We start from the raw sequence: 17,744 nt of genomic DNA on the forward strand, positions 1-17,744 counted from the left end.
TTGCATATACATGACACAGTCTCATTACAATATGTCAGATGAACACAAAAATGTTTCTTCCCCTCACACAGAGATTTATATGAATGTTTCCCGACCCCACCTTGTAATGTAATATATCTTAGTAGTGATTATAGTGATGTGGTGCTCTACCCCCTGCCAGTGTGCTCTCTGCAGACACTATATATTTCTATGTATAAATATATATATATATATATATATATATATAGATATAAATATATATAGATATAGATATATATCATATATATATATATATATATATATATATATATATATATATATATATATATATATATAGTGCTATAGGTGGCAGGCAGAGTCCCTGTCTTTGCCGGGAGAGCCCATTAAGCAGATGAGGGTCTGACAGCAGGGGGTTAATAGGGGGAGGCCCCGGGCTGTGATTGGTCGGCTGTAATCCCTGGATCCTGCAGATTATCTGCGATCAGAGAGGGATCTGTGCGAGGAGAGGAGACACAGACACAACCGGGGACTGAAGTTCACTGCTGGGGTCGGGGTGTCCCGTGTCGCCCCCCCATGGCCTGAACCCCCGGGACACGATGTGGGGGTGCTGGGCGCTGCTCTGGATCCTCCTCCCGGGGTGTGCGGGGCCCGGAGCCGACAAGAGGATCCCCCCAGACACGTGAGAGACTTTTATCCCTCATCTGACTTGTGTATAATAGTGTCTGCCCCCCTTCCCCATCTAACTGCCCCAACTATTATACTGCCCCGCTGGCTGTACAGCAACTACCCACCTGCCCCAACTATCTAGACCCACTAACTTCTCATCTGCCCTTATTATCTGCCCACCTGCCCCTAGTATTTGCTTTCACCCCCTATCTTCCAAACTAACCCTTCAGCTGCCTCTTATTACCCCTAAACCAGTACAGCACCATACTCCTTTCTGTATGTGTTCCCCCTCCGAATATCTTCCAGTATATACAGTGCATTTATCTAGTCACTTCTGCCTCTGATTACACCCCAACCAATTATATATATATATATTTTAGGAACTATGTATAACATTAGCCTCCTACCTGCCCTGGGATATGTACACTGGCGCCCTCTCGTGTATTTCAGGTGTTACTGCACAATATATACCCCTTATGAGTGTCCTGCTAACCAACTACCTATAATATACCTGTCTATGAATCACCGACGTCATATAGATCCTGTCATGGATATTATCCCGATTTTTCTATCTGTCCTGTCTGTGTGCACTTGTGTCAGTTGTGCTCTTACCTGTCTGTCCACCTGACACAGTACCAGGGTCTCCCCATTCCACCCCAGATGGGGTAATCATGTCTACCCATCCCAACACCTACCTGTGAGCTCTGCCTAGACAACCTACCTCCACTAACTGCCCCCAAATCAGATCTCTGACACACACTCCTCCTCTCACCCCCTCTTACCTGCCCTTACAGCCACTTACTGCCCCCCAAACATGTTACCTCCTCGGTGGGTGAGTACTATGTCTGATTACCAATCTGTATTCCTAGAGGTGACTGCAGTTCACCCTTTCATTACCTAAGTTGGGTTGTGATATCTTCAGTAAGAGAGAACGAAGGTTGTTTGTGTCACTTGTTTATATAATTTGTACTTATTTGGGGTCTTCAGGCGGATACAGGGCTGTGTGTGGTCTGTACCTCTGCAGATCCCCATGATATTACAGAGGTGTGATCTACCCCCCCCCCCCCCCTTCCCCCCTCACTGTGATGTTTCCTCAACTTGTTTTTCACATAATTCTTATTTTGAATGTATCTGAGTAGAAACAGAATTTGGCAGCTCTGGGTAGAGAACCGGCTGTCTGCTGCCTACAGCCTGGAAGACTGGGAGGTGTGTGAGAATCACACATGGGGAGGGCAGCACCCCCAACTGGGACATTTGGCACACACACATATTGGGGACACGGAGATAGCTAGAACACGCACACACATGTTCCAAGTCCATAGCAACACACGGAGGAGGATCAGACAGAATCATTTCTTTATGAACCGATGTAGGAAGAGCCATTTCATCTGATACACAATGTTCTGCTCCTGTTTTCCCTGCTTATTTTCCTAGTTCAGTAACTGGGACTGAATTAAACAACCTAAAGATGTTTTGTGAATGATATAATTCAGCCCAGGTTACTGCAATGGTGCAGACCTTAGATTATTGGGTGAGTCAAGTCATATTTTGTATTCATTTGACTACATGTAGATTAACATTCGCTTTGGGACCACCGATCCTAATACTGTGGTGGGAGTCTTGTTGTTACCTGTATATCACACTATATTCTCTGTGTCTATAGACAGTGACTTACCGGAGACTGGGGGGGTTGATCTAAAGAGGAAAAGTGGATGTGTTGCCCATAGCAACCAAGATAAATGATAGCTAGAATCTGATTGGCTGCTACTGGCAACATCTCCACTTTTTCTTTATAGAAACTGTAGTAAATGTATCCCTGGGTGTTGAGTATAACATCAGCGTCTGATTGGATGGCTATTTTGGCCAATCATGTGCAACTCTTCTCTTCACCACTTTAGAGACTGTGAAGAGAGTGGTGGTTTTGGTGATTATATCCTGTTACTTAGAGGAGTAACAGGGAAGATACCCTCAATTACTAAGCCAGGAGCGTGGAGATAGTAGGGAATAATGAATTCTTCCTGATCCAAGATGGCGACTGTTGTTCAGCTGGAATGTTCCAACTCCCCTTTCTTATTCCTGATTACCCATCTCAGCCATGGGTGGCTCAGTGATTAGCACTTCTGCCTCACAGCACTGGGGTCATGAGTTGAATTCCCGACCATGGCCTTATCTGTGTGGAGTTTGTATGTTCTCCCCGTGTTTGCGTGGGTTTCCTCCGGGTGCTCCGGTTTCCTCCCACACTCCAAAAACATACTAGTAGGTTAATTGGCTGCTATTAAATTGAACCTAGTCTCTCTCTGTCTGTCTGTCTCCCTGTCTGTGTGTGTGTTAGGGGATTTAGACTGTGAGCTCCAATGGGGCAGGGACTGATGTGAGTGAGTTCTCTGTACAGCGCTGCGGAATTAGTGGTGCTATATAAATAACTGATGACGATGATCTATAGATGCCAAACTTATATCTAATAGCTATAAAGTTCAACATTTACATATATTTGTCACATTTTCACCAGCATGTCCTAAATATAAAACATTAAAGACTCAGATGGCAGAATCTACGTAGGATGATATTTCAGTGTTTCCAGTACAATAACTGTATATACTATATAGGATCAGCGACTCTGCAGCGCCTGTAACAGGAAACTACATGAAAAATACCAATTAGAGCCTGTGGGAATTTCCTGGTGTCTAATTAGTCAGATCCTGTATTTTATGTTTTAAAGTAAATGAAGATTGATGGAAACGTGCTGTGAAAAAGCAAAAATTCACTCAGTAGAGGCTCCATAGAGAAGAGTGACCAACATGCTAATCAGCTGACTAATATGCTAATGGCTCAGCCTGTCCATCCCATGTGTCAGCACTCAGACCAGCCGTGCCTCCATCTCCACTCTGGCTCCAGCTGCCTCCTAGCTCCGGAGCATCGGCCATCCCTAGCGCACATCACCGTGGGGCAGAGCAGTAGCCTAAACTGAGGAGACAGCTTCCTCTGTCCCAGGTAAAAGAAATAGTAACATAAGCATACCCCCCCCCCCCCCACCCCAACATTTATCCATGCCCAATTGGTACAAAATAAGCTCTGCTCCCGGTCTGCCCAAACTCTGCCCGATCACCCACTTTTGGGACATTGTAATGGGGGTGTGGTCATTGCACAGTTGAAGCACAAGGCCTCAATGTGTTGTGAAACTACAAGTCCCAGCATTCTTTGCCAGTGGATAGCTTGCTGATAGTTAGCAGGGTATGCTGGGACTTGTAGTTTCACAACACTTAGAGAGCCACAGATTGGCCAGACCTTCATTAGACTGCCCCTTTACCCCTCCCATTCAAACACCCATTCATTGCCACGTGTCATGCAGAGATGTCTGTGGGCAGGAGGTGGGGGGAGCCCCAACATCAGTTGGGAGGAATGCACTTGGGGGATGGGAAAGTCTGTAGGTGAGCACCCCAAATGTTCCTACAAATGTTCCTGCCCCTGTGCAGGATCCTGTGATGCACAGAGAGAAGAGAGCGTTTAATCTTTAGTAAATTGTGCTTCCTGCATAAACTGTTCTATGAAATCTGTGGGAGAGGATTACACGTCTGATGAGATTTTTCTAGAGGAAAGTGCATTTGTTAATGCTGCGTTAAACACGTTATCTACACGGCAACAGCATGATTATTTCATACGTGTTAGCGTCTTTAATTTCACGGAAACTCAAACTATGTTTCTGTTATCAATGGGAATCAGGAGGATAATTCTGCAAACTGTTATATATGTGGCTTTATGTTAAAGGAATCCATAATAACATCCTCACTTCTACCTGTAGAAGTTCCTCATCGGAGTTTGATATATTTGAGGCAACAGTCTGATCTTGGGGGAAGATATTCTTCTGTGCACATCAGACTTCCTGTCTGCAAACTCATTGAAGGGCGCTGTGGAGCTGATAGCAGAGGACAATAGCTTTCACAGAATTACCAGATTGAAATCCTCATGCTTTGTGTAAGAAGCAATAACATAAAAAAAAAATATATAATTTTTTTTTATTTTAATATAGATAACTTAGGGGAAACTGTTTTATGTGAATAATAAAGCAATAAAGCCTTCGCCAGTGAAAGCTAACAGTGGTGGTACCCACCAATAGCCCTCACCAGCACAACGGATTAGTTATAGATAAATCCTTTCCTCCCTTCCTTAAATAGGCCCCTGTGGGTCACCTACAAACTGCAAACAGTGCAGATGCGCAGGGTCTTTCTCCGTGTCCAGCTAACCAATCAGCGCCCGGCTCTACCTGTGTGCTAACCAATCAGCGCCCGGCTCTACCTGCGTGCGAGTATTGGTCCAACTCACTAACACTTCAGTATCAACTTTTTATTCAATTAAACTCCTATAATACTATCAAGTATTTGTGTGCTACATGAAATAAGAGCCAGTATTTATACTTATGTGCAAATAATAAACTAATTTGCACTCCTTGTACTGTAACATGGTTTGTCCTGGAGGAAACTTACTAATTTTTTTAAATTATTTTCCTTAATGAATTAGGTCCATTATATCGTAATGAATGATGACAATGAGTGGACATCAGGACTGTCCGTATTACATGTGGTGTTTATTCCACCAATCATATCGCCTCGGAATGGCTCCAATGCACAATTCTTCCCATTGGTCAGTGTATGTTTTACAGCTCAGCAGACTTTATGCACTTTCCCGTAACACTGGCTGCAGGTGCGCAAATCTAGATGCATCACAAAGAACACGGTCATATATAGTCCTCTGACAGGTCGTCCGTCTTCAGTGTCCATATGCAGAAGTCACTTTTATAGAAAAAAAACCTTTTTTTTTTTTTTTTTTAAATTTCAATCAAGATTTTGGAATTGTTAGAAATCTATAAAAACAACGAATAACCTCGGGTGCAAAGTGAAATATATGAGCTAGCTGATAGTACAAATATGATAGTGATGCATAAAGCTCGTAGATCTCTATCAGACAAATCACAGCAATGATAGAAATAATGTGTATTTAATCAGATCCCAGGAGTCCTGGACAGAACTCTGCACACAAATGAATGTAAAAAATAAGCATAAAAACTAGAACCTGAAAAAAGAAAGACATAATAGCAACGGTCCGAGGCTCTAGTGCGATAACTCCTGGTGATCCTGGTGTGCAGCGAGTCTTACACCAAGATAATGACACCCCAAAAACAAAAGGATCATTAGACCCCCCCATTTAGTGGTGATAAGAACGGTATCAGGCGTGAAACACTTTGAGTAGTACAGTCGTGGCCAAAAGTTTTGAGAATGACACAAGTATTGGTTTTCACAGTTTGCTGCTTCAGTGTTTTTAGACCTTATTGTCAGATGTTGCTATGTTATACTGAAGTAACATTACAGCATTTCATAAGTGTCAAAGGCTTTTATTGACAATTACGTTAAGTTTATGCAAAGAGTCAGTATTTGCAGTGTTGACCCTTCTTTTTGAAGACCTCTGCAATTCGCCCTGGCAGCTGTCAATCAACTTCTGGGCCACATACTGACTGATGGCCGCCCATTCTTGTCTAATCAATGCTTGGAGTTTGTCGGAATTTGTGGGTCTTTGTTTGTCCACCCGTCTCTTGAGGATTCACCACAAGTTCTCAATGGGATTAAGGTCTGGGGAGTTTCCTCGCCATGGATGTAAAGTTTCTATGTTTTGATCCCCGAGCCACTTAGTTATCACTTGTGCCTTATGGCAAGATGCTCCATCTTGCTGGAAAAGGCATCATCACCAAACTGTTCTTGGATGGTTGGGAGAAGTTGCTCTTGGAGGATGTTTTGGTCCCATTCTTTATTCATGGCTGTGTTCTTAGGCAAAATTGTGAGTGAGCCCACTCCCTTGGCTGAGAAGCAACCCCTCACATGAATGGTCTCAGGATGCTTTACTGTTGGCATGACACAGGACTGATGGTAGCGCTCACCTTTCCTTCTCCGTACAAGCGTTTTTCCAGATGTCCAAACAATCTGAACTGGAATTCATCAGAGAAAATGACTTTACCCCAGTCCTCAGCAGTCCAATCCCTGTACCTTTTGCAGAATATCAGTCTGTCCCTGATGTTTTTCCTGGAGAGAAGTGGCTTCTGTGCTGGCCTTCTTGACACCAGGCCATCCTCCAAAAGTCTTCGCCTCACTGTGCGTGCAGATGCACTCACACCTGACTGCTGCCATTCCTGAGCAAGCTCTGCACTGGTGGTTCCCCAATCCCGCAGCTGAATCAACTTTAAGAGACAGTCCTGACGCTTGCTGGACATTCTTGGGCGACCTGAAGCCTTCTTCACAACTATTGAACCTCTCTCCTTGAAGTTCTTGATGATCTGATAAATGGTTGATTTAGGTGCAATCTTACTAGCAGCAATATACTCCCCTTTTTGTGCAAAGCAATTTTGACTGCACGTGTTTTCCTTGCAGATAACCATGGTCAACAGAGGAAGAACAATGATTTCAAGCACCACCTGTCACTCACCGGACCGTGAGTGCCTCTTCTCGGACATTTAGGAACCGTGGCCGTCCTCCATCCTGAGGGTCTGCGCATGCGCAGCCCTTTCCAAACCTTCAGTGTATGTTCCTTTAACTTAATTGGCAGATCAGGCAACCTCCCTATATTAAGCACCTGTGGTCAACACCACGTTGCCTGATCTTGGAGTCTCATTCCCTATGAGTCTCTGAAGGTGTTCCTGTGTTTCCTCGTTATTCAGCCCTGCTGATTCCTGTGGTTTCCAAACCACTTCTACCTCTGTGGTTTCCAAACCACTTCTACTCCTGTGGTTCCCATACCACTTCTACCATCAACTATATCATCGTGACTGTGAGCTGATTCCTATCCGCTGCCTCCGTGCACTACAGTCTTCTAACCACTTCAACTCTACTATGTATTATTGGGACTGTTAGCTGATTCCTATCCGCTGCCTCCGTGCACTTCAGTCTCCTATTCACTTCCATTCACCTGTTCCTGATTGTGACTGCCAGCTGATTCCTATCCGCTGCCTCCGTGCACTACAGTCTTCATCCTGCAACTCGTCTGTGTTTCATCATCGTGACTGCTGCTGATTCTTATCCGCTGCCTCTGTGCACTACAGTCTTCAACCTGCAACTCGTCTGTGTTTCATCATCGTGACTGCTGCTGATTCCTATCCGCTGCCTCCGTGCACTACAGTCTTCAACCTGCAACCCGTTTGTGTTTCATTGTGACTGTTTGGCTGATTCCTATCCGCTGCCTCTGGGCGCTTCAGTCTTCAGTTCTTGTCAACTCTCCCGTGTTTCCCTGAGTCTACTGCCTATGGTGCTACCCGCTATTCTCCGTGATCAACAGTTCCAGTTCAACTCTGCTCTCCTGTGTCCCATCGTTACTGCACCTGCTGGTTGCTATTGGCTACCTCCGTGTTCCCGCAGAGACCCGCTGCTGCTACTCCTCAGCACTACTCATCCATCTACTGCTGATCCGCTCTCCACGCTTTCCTGTGTTCCCTGCTGGTCTACCTACCTGTGCGCTGCACCTACTAGACCACCGCTTCACCCATCCAGGGACTTCGCATCCTGCCGGCCTCCTGCCGTTCAGGTATCTCTGCACTCCTGTCTGACTGCCTTCTCCTGAACCACGGTATGCCTGCTTCTCATTGACTGTGCTGTGTATTGCATACCTTGCTGGACTGTGTTGGTTCTCCTCTGGAGTGTGCTATCCGCTGAGTCTATTGCCATCATTGACTGTGTTAACTTATGCTGGACTACTTCAAGAGACTTTTCTATATTGGCAGTATTGCTCAGTTATCTATACATTAATATTGTGCATATTACTGTGGTTCAAAGTCAAGGTGCCCGTGTATATCTTGTGTTGCAGTTTCTCCCCGTGCACCTCCTCACATATATATTCAGTGGTACAACTTGCTGAAGGCAGACCACTGATCCCTGTTTCCAGTATCACCTGTTCCATTATCCTCTCACATAGCAGTGGTACAACTTGCTATCGCAGACCACTGACTACCCGGATACCTCCACTTGGATTCCATTCCTTCACTCAGACAGCGGTACAACTTGCTACCCGCAGACCGCTGACTCTCATCACTCCCTCGTTTCTGTTGGACATTCCTCCTCACTATAGCAGTGGTACAACTTGCTACCGCAGACCACTGACTACTTTCACGTGTCCTTTGTCCATACAGTTCCTCGTGTATTACCACTTCCATATTGCCAGTGCTGCTAGTCATAGACTTTCCTGAGCATCTCATCAGCTGCTATTTCCTGTTCCGTGATCACCCTGCTACCAGTGTACCATATTACCACCTATACTGCTCTGGTAAGCCTATCACCTGGTGATCCCTGGGTAAAGACTCCTAGTGCCCGTGACAGTAAGATCAGGCCATGACAGACCCAGATACGGAACCTACCGCTAAAGAGATGCTGCAGCATCTGGTCAGCCGTGTGGAGCAACAGGATGCTCGCCAACAGCTGTTACTTCAATGTTACCAATCGTTAACCTCCCAAGGAACATCTGGACAGACTGTTACAGCTAATATTGAAGCTCCTGTGCTTTCCTCCGTTTCCCCAGTGCCATCCCAGGTGTCTACAGCTCCTACGCTTCACCTGCCTACTCCGTCAAAATATGACGGGGACCCCAAAACTTGTAGAGGTTTCCTTAACCAATGTTCAGTCCATTTTGAACTCCAACCTCAAAATTTTTCTACCCATCGTTCCAGAGTGGCCTATCTTATCTCATTGTTTTCCGGACAAGCCCTGGCTTGGGCCTCCCCTCTGTGGGAAAGAAACGATCCAATTCTACAAGATAGTGCCAAATTCATTTCCACGTTCCGAAGTGTGTTCGATGAACCAGGTCGTGTGACCTCCGCTGCTTCCAGCATTCTTCGTTTACGACAAGGCTCCAATACAGTAGGACAGTATGTCATTCAATTTAGGATCTTAGCCTCTGAACTTCAGTGGAATACTGAAGCATTAGTTGCCGCCTTCTGGCAGGGGCTCTCCGATAAAATTAAAGATGCACTGACTACCCAAGAGCTTCCTTCGTCACTAGAAGATTTGATCTCTCTTTGCCACCGTGTAGATATGAGATTTCGTGAAAGAGAGTCTGAGAAAACAACGGCTGTTAAAGCACCTCTTCGTTCAAATCCTCAATTTCGTCCAGCTCCATCCTCTGTGATTCCCATGGAGATAGGACGTTCCAAATTATCTTCAGAGGAGAGGAAACGAAGAGTAAAGAATAGACTCTGTATCTATTGTGCTGATTCCACGCATACGCTCAGCTCTTGCCCTAAGAGATCGGGAAATGCCAGGCCCTAACTAGTTCTGGAGAGGTGAAGTTAGGGTCCCTGGAGTCCTCTCCATTGTCTATGAAATCTAAAGTCTGCGCCTTTGATGTGACTATCTCCCTTGCTACCAAATCCTTTGAGTCACAGGCATTGATTGATTCCGGAGCAGCAGGAAATTTCATTTCTAAATCACTAGTGAATCAATGGTCCCTACCAGTGATCACTTTAAAAACACCCATTACTGTGACGGCTATAGATGGATCACGTCTCATCAATGGTCTCATCACCCAGAGTACGTCTCCAGTAACCCTTCAGATTGGTGTACTACACCATGAAGAAATTTCGTTTTTAATTCTTCCAGTTACGACAAGTCCGATTGTCTTAGGCCTTCCATGGCTTCAGTGTCACTCTCCCCAGATTGACTGGCGCACTCCTCAAGTTACGTCTTGGGGGTCTGAATGTCACCATCGTTGTCTTTCTCAAGTGACTCCTCTTAAAGTACAGCAATCTTCCATCACATCTTCCTCCCCGGGACTCCCTCCTCAGTATGCTTTATTTGCCGATGTGTTTGATAAAGCTCAGTCTGAACGTCTTCCTCCTCATCGTTCTTGGGATTGTCCGATCGACCTTCTACCTGGCAAGACTCCTCCCAGGGGCCGGGTCTATCCTCTCTCGTTGCCTGAAACTCAAGCCACATCTGAGTACATACAGGAGAATCTCCAGCGTGGCTTCATTCGACCTTCCACCTCTCCCGCTGGAGCTGGGTTCTTCTTCGTCAAAAAGAAGGATGGATCATTACGCCCTTGTATAGATTTTCGTGGACTCAACGCCATTACTATCAAGAATCGGTATCCCATTCCGCTGATCACTGAGCTATTTGATCGCATCAAGGGAGCTCGGATATTTACTAAGTTGGATCTTCGTGGTGCCTACAATTTAATTAGAATCCGTTCCGGTGATGAATGGAAGACCGCGTTTAACACCAGAGATGGGCATTACGAATATTTAGTAATGCCCTTCGGGCTGTGTAATGCCCCCGCTGTTTTCCAAGGTTTCATCAATGAGATCTTTCGGGACTTATTATATGTATGTGTCGTTGTCTACCTGGACGACATATTGATCTTCTCACAGGACCTGCCTTCTCATCACCAACATGTGGCAGAGGTCCTCTCCAGACTGCGGAAAAACTCATTGTTCTGTAAATTGGAAAAATGTTCATTCGAATTACCCCAGATTCCATTCTTGGGGTATATAGTTTCCGGAGTTGGCCTGAAGATGGATCCAGACAAAGTAAATGCTGTACTACATTGGCCTCAGCCAACTACTCTTCGTGCCATCCAGCGTTTTTTAGGTTTTGCCAATTACTATAGACGCTTCATTCAAGACTTCTCGTCCATTGCATCTCCTATTGTGGCCCTGACTCGTAAAGGGGCTAATACTAAGCAATGGTCATCTGAGGCTCTCCAAGCCTTCCAAATTCTCAAAGAGTCCTTCTCGTCTGCTCCCATTCTTCGACAGCCTGATGTGACACTTCCCTTCTTCCTAGAAGTAGATGCCTCTAATGTGGGCTTAGGAGCCATTCTCTCCCAACGCTCGGAGCAACAAAAATTACATCCTTGTGCCTTCTACTCTCGGGGTCTTCTGCCCGCCGAGAGAAATTACACTATCGGGGACAAGGAGTTGCTGGCCATCAAAGCTGCATTAGAGGAATGGAGATACTTGTTGGAAGGAGCTCGTCATCCGGTGACGATCTTCACAGATCATAAGAACTTGTCATATTTGCAATCTGCTCAATGCTTGAACCCTCGTCAAGCAAGATGGTCTCTTTTCTTTTCCCGTTTTGAATTAATTATAACCTTCAAACCAGCCGCTAAGAACAAGAAAGCTGACGCTCTATCTCGAGCTTTTGTGACGTCCTCTGATGTAGAAGAGGTTCCCAACCATGCTATTCTAGACCCCAAATGTATTTCTCTGGCTGCTTCATCCACCAAAATGCTACCATTTGGGAAGACCCTCGTGCCTCCTACCCTGAGGAGGAAAATCCTTTCGTGGTACCATGCCTCTCGTTTTTCTGGACACGCCGGTGAACATAAGACCTTTGAGATGCTCTCTCGAAGTTACTGGTGGCCTTCAATGAGGAGAGACGTCAAAGAGTTTATTGCTTCCTGTGATTTATGTTCTCAGTTCAAATCCTCCCGCAGAACTCCAGCAGGGTTGCTGCGACCACTACCCATTCCGTCCAAGCCTTGGACCCATATTAGTATGGATTTCGTTACTGATTTGCCACCAAGTAAGAATCACAATACTATTTGGGTAGTGGTAGACAGATTTTCGAAGATGGCTCATTTCGTCCCTCTGTCCGGTTTACCTTCTTCGTCTACTTTGGCTGAACACTTCATTAAAGAAATCTTCCGCATCCATGGATGTCCGTCTGAGATTGTGTCAGATAGAGGAGTACAATTCGTTTCCAGATTCTGGCGGGCCCTTTGTAAAACTTTGGGCATACGATTAGCTCTCTCATCGTCTTACCATCCGCAATCTAACGGACAAACGGAACGAGTCAATCAAGATCTTGAGACTTTTATTAGGATGTTTTCTTCAGCCAACCAAGACAACTGGGTAGAATTGCTCCCTTGGGCTGAATTCGCCCATAACAACATGTACCATGAGTCATCATCCAAAACTCCATTCTTTGTGGTCTACGGTCACCATCCGTCTTTTCCGGAATTTCCTGCCCTCCCACCCACCCAAGTTCCTGCTGTGGAGACTACTTGTCAGACCTTCAAAAATATCTGGTCTCAGGTCAAGACCTGTTTAAAGAAGACATCTAACAAATATAAGTCTTTCGCAGATAAGAAGAGGCGGGCTATTCCACCACTAAAAATTGGAGATCGGGTTTGGTTATCTACCAAAAATATTCGTTTGAAGGTTCCATCTATGAAATTCGCTCCTCGTTTTATTGGTCCATATAGGATCATTCAAGTTATCAATCCAGTATGCGTTAAACTTCTTCTTCCTAAGAATCTTCGGATTTCCAATGCCTTCCATGTGTCCTTACTCAAACCTCTCATTATCAACCGCTTCTCGACTCCTCCCTCAGCACCGCAGCCAGTTCAAGTTCATCAGGAGGAGGATTTCGAGATTACTGAGGTATTGGATGCAAAAATTTCGCGAGGAATCCTCCGTTTCCTCGTTCATTGGAAGGGCTTTGGTCCTGAAGAACGTTCATGGATCAAAGCTGAAGATCTTAATGCTCCTGCTCTTCTGAAGAAGTTTTATTCCAAAAATCCGGACAAGCCCGGTTCCAGGCGTTCTGTGCCCACCTTTAAAAGGGGGGGTACTGTCACTCACCGGACCGTGAGTGCCTCTTCTCGGACATTTAGGAACCGTGGCCGTCCTCCATCCTGAGGGTCTGCGCATGCGCAGCCCTTTCCAAACCTTCAGTGTATGTTCCTTTAACTTAATTGGCAGATCAGGCAACCTCCCTATATTAAGCACCTGTGGTCAACACCACGTTGCCTGATCTTGGAGTCTCATTCCCTATGAGTCTCTGAAGGTGTTCCTGTGTTTCCTCGTTATTCAGCCCTGCTGATTCCTGTGGTTTCCAAACCACTTCTACCTCTGTGGTTTCCAAACCACTTCTACTCCTGTGGTTCCCATACCACTTCTACCATCAACTATATCATCGTGACTGTGAGCTGATTCCTATCCGCTGCCTCCGTGCACTACAGTCTTCTAACCACTTCAACTCTACTATGTATTATTGGGACTGTTAGCTGATTCCTATCCGCTGCCTCCGTGCACTTCAGTCTCCTATTCACTTCCATTCACCTGTTCCTGATTGTGACTGCCAGCTGATTCCTATCCGCTGCCTCCGTGCACTACAGTCTTCATCCTGCAACTCGTCTGTGTTTCATCATCGTGACTGCTGCTGATTCTTATCCGCTGCCTCTGTGCACTACAGTCTTCAACCTGCAACTCGTCTGTGTTTCATCATCGTGACTGCTGCTGATTCCTATCCGCTGCCTCCGTGCACTACAGTCTTCAACCTGCAACCCGTTTGTGTTTCATTGTGACTGTTTGGCTGATTCCTATCCGCTGCCTCTGGGCGCTTCAGTCTTCAGTTCTTGTCAACTCTCCCGTGTTTCCCTGAGTCTACTGCCTATGGTGCTACCCGCTATTCTCCGTGATCAACAGTTCCAGTTCAACTCTGCTCTCCTGTGTCCCATCGTTACTGCACCTGCTGGTTGCTATTGGCTACCTCCGTGTTCCCGCAGAGACCCGCTGCTGCTACTCCTCAGCACTACTCATCCATCTACTGCTGATCCGCTCTCCACGCTTTCCTGTGTTCCCTGCTGGTCTACCTACCTGTGCGCTGCACCTACTAGACCACCGCTTCACCCATCCAGGGACTTCGCATCCTGCCGGCCTCCTGCCGTTCAGGTATCTCTGCACTCCTGTCTGACTGCCTTCTCCTGAACCACGGTATGCCTGCTTCTCATTGACTGTGCTGTGTATTGCATACCTTGCTGGACTGTGTTGGTTCTCCTCTGGAGTGTGCTATCCGCTGAGTCTATTGCCATCATTGACTGTGTTAACTTATGCTGGACTACTTCAAGAGACTTTTCTATATTGGCAGTATTGCTCAGTTATCTATACATTAATATTGTGCATATTACTGTGGTTCAAAGTCAAGGTGCCCGTGTATATCTTGTGTTGCAGTTTCTCCCCGTGCACCTCCTCACATATATATTCAGTGGTACAACTTGCTGAAGGCAGACCACTGATCCCTGTTTCCAGTATCACCTGTTCCATTATCCTCTCACATAGCAGTGGTACAACTTGCTATCGCAGACCACTGACTACCCGGATACCTCCACTTGGATTCCATTCCTTCACTCAGACAGCGGTACAACTTGCTACCCGCAGACCGCTGACTCTCATCACTCCCTCGTTTCTGTTGGACATTCCTCCTCACTATAGCAGTGGTACAACTTGCTACCGCAGACCACTGACTACTTTCACGTGTCCTTTGTCCATACAGTTCCTCGTGTATTACCACTTCCATATTGCCAGTGCTGCTAGTCATAGACTTTCCTGAGCATCTCATCAGCTGCTATTTCCTGTTCCGTGATCACCCTGCTACCAGTGTACCATATTACCACCTATACTGCTCTGGTAAGCCTATCACCTGGTGATCCCTGGGTAAAGACTCCTAGTGCCCGTGACACCACCCACCTTTTAAAGCTTCCAGTCTGTTATTCTAAATCAATCCGTATGACAGAGTGTTCACCAACTTTGTCCTCACCAACACTCTCACCTGTGTTAACGAGAGAATCACTGACCTGATGTCAGCTGGTCCTATTGTGGCAGGGCTGAAACGCAGTGGAAATGTTGCTTTTGGGATAAAGTTCATTGTTATGGCAAAGAGGGACTTTGAAATTAATTACAACTCATCTGATCACTCTTCATGACATTCTGGAGTATATGCAAATTGTCATCATAAAAACTGAGGCGGCAGACTTTGTGAAAAATAATATTTGTGTCATTCATAAAACTTTTGGCCATAACTGTATACTGACGATGGTTGCGGAATGGGATTAGTGCACTTACCCCTCCCAGGCTGTATACCCAGGGCTCCTGGTTCTCCTTCAGTCTCTCCGTCTCCCCTCAGCAGTCTCGTAGTCACGCCGGCGTCTCTTGTGTGAGTGACCGTGGTTGGACCTGGTGCACATGCGCCCAAACTGGTTCGTCTTTAGCAAACAAAGTTCAGAATTCCACATATAACGAGTGAATGAAAATCAGATGAAAAAGTAAGTATATCCACACATCAACGCGTTTCGCCAATTGAAAGAGACTGTATCAGGGATAATTCAAACAATATATCCTTACTTCCTTTTATATCCAATTAAAGTACAGGGGTACAGTACTGATCCCTATAAATCTGAAATAGGGAAGGGGGATTATGCTCATGATTCCTGGAGTAATGTTCTGACCCACCGTGTGTTTCGAGTTCCATTTTAATGTTTCTATGGTGTTGGGAAACTCGTATATACAATTTTCTAATAGTCCGTCCCACGTACTGTCTACCACAGGGGCACTCTAGAAGGTAGATTACCTTGGTGGTATCGCAGGTGATGTTTCCTCTTATATTTATTCTGTAACGTTGGACTTGAGGCTCTTTATTGCTTATGTTGTGCGTTGTCCACTAGTCCTACAGTCATGTAACTTGTTACAATACAGGATTCCCTGGCTATTTTCATGCAGCCAGGTGTCTCTCTGTACATTTGTGTCTATGGGGTATCGTACCTTTAACCAATTTATTTCTAAGGTTTTCTGCTTTTTTGTATACAAATTTGGGTTTTAAGGGCAGGATTTCTCTGAGTTTATCATCCTCCCTCAGTATACCCCCAACGCTTAATAATGATGTTCTCTAAACCTTTGAATCGTTACTACATTTGGTGAAAATTGTAAAGTCTCCTGGTTAATCTCTGTGGTTCTTGTTTTTCGGACAAATAAAGTGTCTCTGGAGGTGTTACTAACTACGGCTTGAGCTGTATTAACTAAGGAAGTATCGTACTTTCTGTCGAGGAATCTACAATTCAGGATTTCAGCTTTTGTGTCATAGTGTTCTAAGGTAGAGCAATTTCTCCTTTTTCTAAAAAAATGTCTCCTTTGGTGTATCCCTGAGTCCATTCGTATGGTTACTGTTGGACGCTATATACGAATTATAGTCAACATTTTTCAGATAGGTCTTCGTTTCAATCTTATTATCCTGAATGTAGATCTCTAGATCTAAAAATTCAACCTTGGTAGTACTAATGTTGGCTGTGAATCGTAGATTAAGATGATTGTGGTTGATGTAGTTGATAAAAAGTTCCAATTTCTCCCTGGCAAAGATTGATATGCAAAGACGGTCTATCTGCAAAGAATGTTGTCTATGTACCGGTGCCATCCTCTAATATGTTTGAGGTAGGGGTTGTTTTCCCATATGGTGGTCTCTTCCCAATGGGCCATGAACAGGTTTGCGTACCCTGGAGCAAACTTAGTTCCCATGGATGTACCACAAACCTGTTTATAACAACCCTAACCTAATATTACTCCAATAATCATGATCATAATTCCTGCTCTCAGATTTATTGTACCAGTAAACAAACGCCATGGGAAGAGATGAGGTGGATTTATAACCTCCAGACCCTTACCCCGCATTGTCTCAATACAGATATATATTTGGGTTATCTCTTATTTAGTTCTACCTAGATGTACTTGGAGTTGTACTTAATGCACATCTGATTTTCAAAGCCAGAGGTACAATTTATACACTGCACAGTTGAAAAGAAACAGTGACATCACAAAGTACACAGTTACAGTATAATGGTCATTCATAGGTTGAAGGGTCTTGACCTCCCAAGAACTCGGGACGGCATTGATGGATTTCTCTGGTCATTGTTCCTTGGAATTGCCAGATGTCGTTCTCCAGATTCCCATCTCTAGATCTGTATAACCTGTTATGGTCCCTGTGACCTGGACATTCTGTGTATAAAAAGTGATGTTATTTATAATTAACGTTCACACGGTCCAAACGCTACAAAAATAGCACCGGAAATGTTCTTGTGCGATTGTGAACAGCACGATACTAAACTCGATGTCATTTGTTAGTTGAAAACATATTTTAGCCTTTTCACCACTTCATTTTATATAAAAGATTAGTAAATGTTAAGATCAATGAAAGGTTGTTATTACAAAAATTAAGTTGCGTATTGATCGCATCACAACTGATTGTAGTGTGCAGAAAATATCCATTACCTGCATCCAATTATTTTACTTTAACAGGTAT

General features: G+C 45.0%; 1 protein-coding gene across 9 annotated transcripts in view; it reads left to right on the forward strand.

Annotated features, from left to right (window-relative positions):
* The first annotated feature begins 471 nt into the window (after positions 1-471).
* Positions 472-17,744, forward strand: part of CACNA2D4 (calcium voltage-gated channel auxiliary subunit alpha2delta 4) — a 141,895-nt gene continuing 124,622 nt past the window's right edge. For 3 of the 9 annotated variants that reach the window (XM_075210735.1, XM_075210733.1, XM_075210734.1), the window contains exon 1: positions 515-658. In XM_075210735.1, coding sequence (XP_075066836.1) covers positions 576-658 — 83 coding nt within the window. In that variant the 5' untranslated portion in view covers positions 515-575. Of the gene's footprint in view, positions 659-17,744 lie in introns of all 9 variants that reach the window. The other 6 variants (XM_075210731.1, XM_075210738.1, XM_075210739.1 and 3 more) reach the window with 5 other exon arrangements.

This window comes from Mixophyes fleayi, chromosome 4, assembly GCF_038048845.1.
Source record: "Mixophyes fleayi isolate aMixFle1 chromosome 4, aMixFle1.hap1, whole genome shotgun sequence".
NCBI lineage: Eukaryota > Metazoa > Chordata > Amphibia > Anura > Limnodynastidae > Mixophyes > Mixophyes fleayi.